Genomic DNA, 10,094 nt, shown 5'->3' on the forward strand with positions numbered 1-10,094 from the left:
GCATAACATTACTCTCATTAATCTTGAAAATACAAGGTGTAGGCTCCTCTTTTTATAGGCTAAAGAGGACCAGATTTGATGACCTAAATGCTACACAAATGTAAGCCAAATGAAAAGTAAAGAAATGGCACATGGAGGCACATGGGCCACATGGAGCACATGGGTGCACATGGCTTCACAAAACCGTCCCTAGATTAGTGAAGGCTTCTAGAAACCTTTAGCTAATCAAGGTTAACTCCTCCTTAATTCTAATGTGCAGAAAAATAAAAATTTGTCCACATGGCTATGCTATTTACACCCCAATTAAAGCTAAACTACACTTGATGGGCCTTCACGGAATATCTGCTAGTATGCCACTCTCCCATTCATAGCTTTGATCCAAGTCTTCTTGTCCTAGACGCTCCTAGCTTGGTCTTCTTGTCCTAGATGCTCCTAGCTTGGTCTTAGACGCTCCTAGCTTGATCTTAGACGCTCTTGACTTGGCTCTTGCCTTTTATGGAAGGTTGTGCTTGGCCCTCTTCCATCAACTTTAGTATTTAAATTTCCCTCTCTTTTTGTAACCTTTGGTCGACCTCCTACATCTATATAAGGAGTAGCTTGGCTCATATTTTTCAAGATCAATTTTATGAGTGTTATGCTATCAATTTTGCAAGCTTAAGCATTCCTTTGTCTAAATCTCTCTAGGATAGACACCTTGGTTCTTCACCTCTCCAAGTGATATGGACGAACCAATCACTCTTCCTACTCTTCATGCAACTACTAGGAATCCATAGCTCCAATGGAGCCATCCTTGACCCATCTCTTCCACTAGCTTCTGTAAATTCAATTCAAAATTCAAGAAATATACAACCAGATGAGAGGAACCTATCAATGTTGGTGTCAGTGGATTTCTGGCATGAGTGATGTTGAACAGGATATATTTATAGACACTTGGTTTTTTAGTACATGAATTGGATGAAGTGTGATGACTCATGTGTTGTGATATAAATTAAGATATATGAGAACATTCTTTAATGAACATCAGTTACATAATTGTATTGAAAGTTTTAAAAATACTAGCTTACCATGTTTTGTTGTCTATGGCTTTTTTAGAACCTACAATGATTGTTTTTTACATGGGAGCAAGGCTATAGATAATTGTAACATCCCTATTTTTTCACCAATTCAAACTTATATTTTCATTTCATAAACCTACAACATTAAAATGACATTTCTTTACACTACAAGAAAATCATTAAAAAAATTAATTTTAAAAACAAAAAATAATTAATTACTATATTGACTAAATTAGATATTGTTTTAAAGACAAAAAAAAGTATTGATATCAAAAGTAGTTTTTATTATTAATAAATAGTTTCTAGATGGATATCTAATTAACTACCAACTAGAATCTAAAGTAGTTGGTAACTTCTCACTATATTTTTAATTTCAACTCAAACAATTATCTATAAGCAGAATAAACACAACAAACCCAATACCCTCAAGTTATCTTAAGGATAACCTACTCTGATACCAAAATCTAACATCCCTAATTGAACACCACACAAAAAACCTATACCAAATATAATCTAACAATTTCATAACCGACTCAAAGGAAGAAGGAGCAAAAATGAACTTACTTTGTCTAAAACCCTAATCGAGCAATCTTATAGTATTTGCTGGTAGGAATCCAATGGCAGATTCCGATCGCCATTCTGATGACATAGATGTTCAAAAGGTTATAAAAAAGACAAAGAAAAGAAAAAGAGGAAGTTTAGGGATGATGATTCTTCTAAAATGAAACTTGAATAACTGATTTGTTTTATTTATATTTTTTTTTACTTTAATAATAAAATATTCAGATGTCATTTAGAATATACCACTTGTAGTTATTTTTTAGGTCCTTACACTAGTGGATCTCAATATTTAGGAATTGAGGAATTAGTAGAGAAAAATTTAGAAATCTTTTTATTTTTATATGTATATATATCTAAAAGTTCTTATATAAAGGGAGAATATTTTATAATATAATAACTTGATTGATTAAATGAGATGTATATACCTATATATATAGATTGAATAATATAATGTAAATATTTAGAGTAATATAAGTAGGACACAAAAAGAAAAACATGAAATGAAAGAGGAGGAAAATAAAAAGGTGATCCAGCAAATTTCAAATTTCTAACTAATAATCATTTTTTTAAAATGGGTATTTCCATAGGATGGTTGGGTTGCCCAATCCATAAAAGGAAATAATAATAAATATCGATATAACAATAATAGTTGATGAAAGTAAATGCATATGTGGAACAACGATTAAGGTGACATTAAAACAATTAAATACATTTGTAATAACTTTAAAATTATCTGTATTTTAAAATTGAAACTTTTAAAAATTATTTTGTAGTACGTTAATGTAGTAATAAATTAACAATTTTATTTGGTTATTCTTAATCTTAACTTATTTTAAGAGTAAGAACCTATAAAAACTGAAGGGCCACCAGAATTGGGTGTATTTTGTTACCAAAGGAAAATTTTGGGTTTTAAAAAAAATGATGAGTGTAGATCACAATTAAGGAGAATTAGCCTCATTAATTTGACAGTTACTCATTTATAATTAATGTGTAGCACCGCATTCTTTAAAAGGGATAAACACCATAACAAATATTGGGCTTTATAAATATACAAGAAACTAAAAAAGGGTATTTTATTATATAATGATATACATACCATAAATATAAATATTAAAAAACATTGAGTATGCATTGAACTAGTACCCTAGCCAAATAAATTAAAATTTCAAGTTAGAGAAAATCTTGGTCAGTGTCTCTTCTATAAAAAGGCAATAGTTATGGAAAATAATGAAAACAAATGTGAATGAGATACTTTTGAAGAGGTAGAAATTGATGTAAACTGATGAGATTCATTTGAAGATGAAATTTTCTATTTTTCCTGTTGATGAATTAGGTTTGAAATAATTCCCTTCAAAGAGGATAGAGAAGGAAATACTAAGAATAAAATTATTCATAATTAAGTTTTATATTATTTTTTGTTACAATTAGGATATTTTAACTTTTTTTATTGATATATTGATTTTATTTTACATTGTAAATAGTGTTTATCATTTATAAAAATTAATCAAAAGTTAAAGTTATTATATATTCTTTATATATAATAGCATGTGTCCGTATATTATTTTATTTTGTTGAATTAAAATTTAATTTTTTGTAAATATTATAAGTTTATATATTAATGTAAATATTAATTTTAATATATATTTTCAATACGTATTGATTTATATAATTTATTTATTTCTATATATAGCTTTGTTTAAAAGATTTAAATTGTTTATCTTTGTTTGAAGGCTCGAGTCAAAAGTAGATATACACTCTAGAGAGTAATTAAAACCAAACAATGTGGAACCAAACCCATTTGAAATACTATTGAAGATTATTATTTTAATGACAATTTCTAACATGGCAATAGTAGCACATGCTATAAACTGAAACTTGCAGGCTGCAGCAGCTGCCTTATGCCCCCTGATGTACTACTACATGTGAATGTTAATGTACAAGGTTCTCTAAACCACCAAGAGTGTGAAATTCATCACATGTTAAACTACAAAAAATTTTAAGGAAATTGATTCTACCATGAAGTTACTAACATTTGAAACAATATAAATGAAGAAATTATTTGTCTTGTTGATATATGTATACATGACAAAGAACTCCAAAAATGTAAAAAAGAGGCAATGAATCAGTCACCCATAACATAGCACAACAGGTAACAACAAAAAATTACTAAGGTACAACTTATACATTCATTCTAGTAAAGTAGCTAAACTGTAAATACAACAAATGCAACAAAATCCAGGCTCTAAAATTCTTAACTAACAAGCTCATTTGTAGGTTCCCATACCTACACCAGTCTCCCCGCCACCATAAGGTTGGAAGCTTTCCCTGGCACTTGAGTAGTTGATGTAGTAGAATTCAGAAATAATGGCAGTGAAGAAAACAAAAGCAGCACCAGCAGCAAAAACTCCCTTCCTAACTGTTTCACATGATGGGCTTTTGTCCCCAAAGTAGGTCCTGTACTTGGTGTGATACGCATTTTCCACTGATCCAGCCAACAAGCACACCTCGGCTATAATGAAAAACACCCTGATGGAGACAGTTTCCCAACAAATGCTATCATATCAGTTCAAGTGTTCAATACCATAATAAAAGGCAATGTAAATTCAGTTTATTATGGTGTTTAATCAAATTTACAGGATATAAAAACGTCTTAACACACTACATTTTGTTAAGATTTGATATCTATAATTCACTATTGTTAGTTCTTTGAAGAATGATAATATACCAGCAGATTATGAAAAGGACTATTGCACAAGCCCTTGAGCCTCCAGGGTTTAGAGGCTTCCCACAACAGAAGCATCGGCTTGCCACCATTATCAGGACTTGACTAACCAAGAGGAACAAAAATGCTCCGACCCCATAGCCAGTAGCTATATCAGAGTTATACACACAGTAATTATAATTCATATCGCTGTCCTGCACAATCTTAGCCTGCCAATTCAAGCAAAGATAGATGTTTTGTTATGTAGGAGATAAAAAGGTTAAAACTTAAAACATTGCATCTTAAGCATAAAATCATCACTTGTAAGTCATTAGGAGTGAAGTGGGCTAGCAGTGAGTGGTTCACATAATTTACAAGAGACCATATTCAAACCTCAAATCTATAACAACTTTATTTCTTTCCAGATGAAGAATTATGATCATATATCTCCTCACTGCTAAAGGGATTGCCATTACATTTTCACAATCAGTTGGTGAAAATTTTGAAAACTAAACGAGTCTTTGGTTTTGTATAACTAAATATTCTTCGCCTGAACCACGAGTTACCAACCAGAGTTGAAAAAAGAAAACCCTTGAATGCTTAGTTCTAAGCATTCATTAGTTGCCACTATGCATTAGGGAAACACCTGAGTTAGCTAAGTACTCATAAATTCATAACCGATCATATGAATATGCAAGTACAGTTCAAAGCTATTGCAGAACATATGGCACCTTCAACCAAAAACAGATTCACAATGTTTCCTAGTGGAATTTCAATGACACAATTCCAACGAACTATTTTCCTACATTTGATACATCTTGAGGTTTAAAAGAAGAAAAAGGAGAGATCTGAGGCTTCACATCACAGAACTTTTCTCTTGCATACAAACACGACAGTAACATGTATATACAGATCTGGATCTCTATTCACAAACATAACCAGAGAAATCACAAAACCTATCACATCAATGAAGCACTTCACCCAAGGGAGAAAAGGTTCAAAATTTGGCATATCATGGAATGCCAACAGCAACAATTACAGATAGTTTATTGAAAAATGTATTCATATCACATTCACAACTATTTTAAAAGAAAGATCACACTTTTGACAGTAAACAGATCTGGGTAAGCCCAAATCAGAAAGAAAAAAAAAACTAGGAACTCTAAAATTAAGAGTTAGGTTCTTTGAAGCCTTTACGCTAACATGTGATAAACCCAATAACAAATTTCCAAATTTTAGTCCACCCAAAGAAATATACAAGATTCAAGCTTTGCCCACATTTTCTCGTTTCATCCACAATCAAGAAAGACAGAAAAAAAAAATGATCTTTGAGTTTATCCATTAATTGATCACTCTATTCTTCTCAAACCCATAAATAAAAAACATCTCTAAACTCACACCCAGATTTTTGCTTCGGCTTTAGAGAAAAAAAGAGTGAATTGAAAAGTGAAAACTCACTGTGCTTCTTCTCTGCTCAGCAGCCACGGCCAGTCCAAAAGCAATCAAGTCAAAAACGAAGATAGTAACGAGTAAGAGCTTGGAAGCCATGGATGTGAGCAGAGAATGTTGCTGAAGAACAAAACAATGTTGATTTTTCTCTTTCTCTCTCTGTGTGTTGTGTTCTGTTGCCTCCTCAATGTTCTTGGCAACTATAAAGAAAGCTGGATTCCTTGACAGTGCAAGTTAAGCAGCAAAAATTACCCAAAAAAATATCAAAAAACAAAGATACTTAAAAATTTAAAAATTTAAAAGTGGCATGGAAAATAATAATATAGAAAAAGAAAAGGACGTTGCATCAGTTGACTAATATATGAAAATAGGTATTTTACCTGCTAATACAAAGATTACTCACCAAATCATAAGATTGCTTGGGAAAGATGATAAACTTTTTTTTATCTTAAAAAATGGAGATACACATTTTAATTTAATTTGGACAAAACAACCCCATTAGTTAGTTGCTTATGTATACATATAATCACAATGTGGTATATACTAAAAATGTTATGATGTAAATTCATAAAAGAGAATAATATGGAAGATAAAGGATGAATTAATGTCTCTCTCTATATTACAAATTTAATTTGAATGGATTACAAATATAATTATTTTGTATTATTATCTACACATAAATTATTATGCATGATATAACTATTTTTTTTAACAATTTTGTTAAAATGTACTTTAATATAATTTTTAATTAGTTCAATGTATAAAAAATTCACAATGGTAGTATAAGAAAACTAAATTTTTTATATATGAATTTAGTCATAATCTAAGTTATTAAATTAGTGTTTAATATTATTATAAAGTATATAATAATTGTTCTCACTTCAAGTTACTTGAAGTATTATCACTAAATTCAATAATCCTTATAATAAAATACATTTGTTTAACTTATAATTTTTCTAAATAGAATAAATTTGCAAGATTTAGTTCAATGTTCTTGTTATAATTGCTAAATTTTTTTATATTTGTTAATTTTGAGATTGAATATTAAAGTGTAATAAATAACGTGCGAATGGGGGTATTGCCACCCTTAAACCAGAGGGTTGGTGGGTCGGTGAGAAACCGACGGTGGTTGAAAAATTGAAGAAGGGGTAGAATAGTAATTTAGCATACATGTAAGAGTGAAGGAGTGGTTGTCGGTGAGGGCATTATCGGAAGAGAATTACGTAACAGTGAAGGAAGAAATGAAGCGGTGGAATGGAAGGAAGATGATTCTATTCCACGGCATACAAAAAGTTAATAAGCTTTTTCTTTTTTAAGAAAAAAAAAATCTCTTATTCCTTCCATGAACAGAAGATACAGATCACCACTGTCTTTGTGTGGGTGGGTTTAATTTATTTAAGAAAATAATTAAGAAACATTCTAAATTATTATGTATTAAGAATATTAATGATTAAAAATAGTAATAAAATAAACACATATTCAACAAAATTAATCATAATTTCAATATTTTTTAATTAATAATTATGTCGACTTTAAATCTGTTGAAATAATATTATTAAAGTTAATCTTTGTATAAAATTCAGAGTTTTATAATAATTTTGTTATTAAAACACATTTCAAATAGTTAAAAGGAAAATATCTAAAAGATTTTTAACCTAATTCTAAATGATATGAACTATCGAATCTAATCTATCAGAAAAATAATTATAATTATATTTTTTTCTCTAAGTACATTCTTCTTTGTACATATATATATAAGGAATGTTACTCACATTTAATTTGGACTATTTATAGATGAAAAAAATTATAAGGTATTTACAGATATCAGCGACAATTACAAAAATTGAGAAAAAAAATCTGATGATTCTGAAAGAAGCAAAGAAGTGATGAAGAATAGAGAAGAGAAGAATAAGAACGGTCGTATGAAAATTAAATATTATTCAATGAGTGATAAGAAAGAGTAAAGCAATGTCTTATATTCAAAGAAATGCAAAACTAACTAACCGAGCTTATGAGCCAAAACTGATTACAGACCCAACAAAAAAAATAACAAACCCACAACATAATAATAAAAATAGACCAAAAAACAGAATAAAAAAAAGAAAAAGGAAATATTTTATCAACCCTTCTCAAGTTGGGAGTAAATGTTTCTCATTCCCAGCTTGGAAAACAAAATGTTGAACTAAGTTGTAGGAAGAGGTTTGGTGAAGAAATATGCAGCTTGAAGAGAGGATGATGTTGGAAGAAATTTGAGAAGCCCAGTGTTGAGTTTCTCCCTCACCACGTGATAGTCGATTTCGATATGTTTTTTCCTCTCGTGGAACACTTAGTTGTTTGCAATTTGAATTACAACTTGATTGTCACAATAGAGCAAGACTGGTTGCAGATGCTTAATGTGAAGATCAACTAGCAGATATGTGATCCACGTGATAGTCGATTTCGATATGTTTTTTCCTCTCGTGGAACACTTAGTTGTTTGCAATTTGAATTACAACTTGATTGTCACAATAGAGCAAGACTGGTTGCAGATGCTTAATGTGAAGATCAACTAGCAGATATGTGATCCACTGAATTTCGCTGGTGGTGGAAGCCAGGGCATGATACTCAACTTCAGATGAACTTCTTGATATAGTTTGTTGTTTCTTGGATTTCCAAAAAATAAGATATTCTCCCAAATAAACAAAAATCAGTTATAGATTTTCTAGTTTCAGGACATGTTGCCCAATTAGAATCACTATAAGCTTTTAATTAAATAAGAGTTTGGCTATAAAAAATATACTTGTTCCAGGAGCATTCTTCAGATATCGAAGAACACGCATGACTGTTTAGTGTTGCTCATTTGTAGATTTGGAGACGAACTGGCTGAGGAGATTTACCGAGAAAGATATGTCAGGCCGCATATTTGTTATATAGATAAGATGTCCAATGAGACACCTATATGCAGTGGCTTCCTTGTCATAAGAGGGACACATTTGGTTTCTAATAGTTTTGATGTGTGAAGCATAGGTGTAGGTATAGGAGCACAACCAAGCATTCCAGTGTCTTTGAGTAAATCCAAGGCGTACTTCCTTTGACTTAAATGGATGCTAATGGCATTGCGTGCTACTTCAATGCCTAGAAAAATAAGTTAAATCACCAAGGTTTTTTATATGAAAGTAATTATTCAACAAATTTGTTATATTAGATATCTCCATGGGGTTGTTCCCAATTAGGAAAATGTCATCCACATAGACCAAAATTGTTGTAATTGCCATCATGTTTCAAAAACAAAGAATGGTCAGCAATGGAAATATTATATTTATGAGAAACTAGAAAGTTTGAAAGTTTAACATACCATTTCCTTCTTGCTTGTTTGAGGCCATAGAGCGACTTTCTGAGGTGAAAAACCATATCTGTAGATGAAGAGTGAAGTCCTGGAGGCAAAACCATATATACTTCTTCATCTAATTCCCCATGTAGAAAAACATTGTTAACATCAAGTTGCTTTAAGGTCCAGTTGTGAGTTGCTGCCAAGGAAAGAAGTAATCAAAGAGTGGTTAACTTTGCTACAGGAGAAAAAGTGTCCAAAAAATCAAGTCCTTCGATTTGAGTGTAGCCTTTTGCTACCAAGCGAACTTTGTAGCATTCACTAGAGCCATCTGCTTTGTGTTTAACTTTATAGACCAGGTTTTGTTATCTTCAAGTGTGTTAAGTTCTTCCTTCATTGCTTGGACCCAGGATGGGTGCATAACAGCTTCCTCATAATTTCGAGGTTCCTTAGTAGATGAAATAAGCATGATTGTATGTTAGAAATTATTAGACAAAGAATTGTAATTTAAAAAAGAATGAATTAGGTATTTAGTATTTACCGTGTTGTTACTGATATTGGATACCTCAAGGTCTTGTAAATAAGTTGGCATTCTTCTGCTAAGTAGTAACATTCTCATTTTGTTTAATCTCAGCATTAGTTTTAACAGTATCATCAAATAAAACATCATGAACATTATTTTCAGATTGCAGTTAAATTGTTGAAGAAGAGCTTTGATGACTCCAAATCTCCATGGATTGCTTGAAGGCTGATTGTAGCTTAGTTGGGTGTGTTATGGGGTAGTTTGAATTTGTTAATTCACTCTTAGTTAGAATCCAAAAGTTGATTTAATTCAAATCTTTTTAAAAATAGGGTTTTATGAAGAAGCAGAAAAACAACCAGTCGTTTTATTGTTTCAATCGGTTGTTTCATACTTAAGGTTTTTAAAACTGGTTTTGGTAGATTTGAATTTGGTTGACTTTGTTGTCAAACCAATTCAATCGGTTGTTTCGACAAAACAACCGACTTTTTTTTAACCGTC

The 10,094-nt window shown here is 30.9% G+C and overlaps 1 protein-coding gene across 1 annotated transcript; it reads right to left on the minus strand.

Annotated features, from left to right (window-relative positions):
* Nucleotides 1–3,659: 3,659 nt before the first annotated feature.
* On the minus strand, nucleotides 3,660–6,090 carry LOC137835297 (uncharacterized). Its single transcript, XM_068643746.2, has 3 exons — nucleotides 5,776–6,090; nucleotides 4,342–4,547; nucleotides 3,660–4,142 (listed from the first exon to the last, which is right to left on the minus strand). Exons 1-3 carry the CDS (start codon nucleotides 5,863–5,865, stop codon nucleotides 3,881–3,883), a joined length of 558 nt encoding a protein of 185 aa, XP_068499847.1. The 5' UTR covers nucleotides 5,866–6,090; the 3' UTR covers nucleotides 3,660–3,880.
* Between the last annotated feature and the right edge of the window lie 4,004 nt (nucleotides 6,091–10,094).

This window comes from Phaseolus vulgaris, chromosome 5, assembly GCF_051622355.1.
Source record: "Phaseolus vulgaris cultivar YP4 chromosome 5, ASM5162235v1, whole genome shotgun sequence".
Lineage (NCBI taxonomy): Eukaryota > Viridiplantae > Streptophyta > Magnoliopsida > Fabales > Fabaceae > Phaseolus > Phaseolus vulgaris.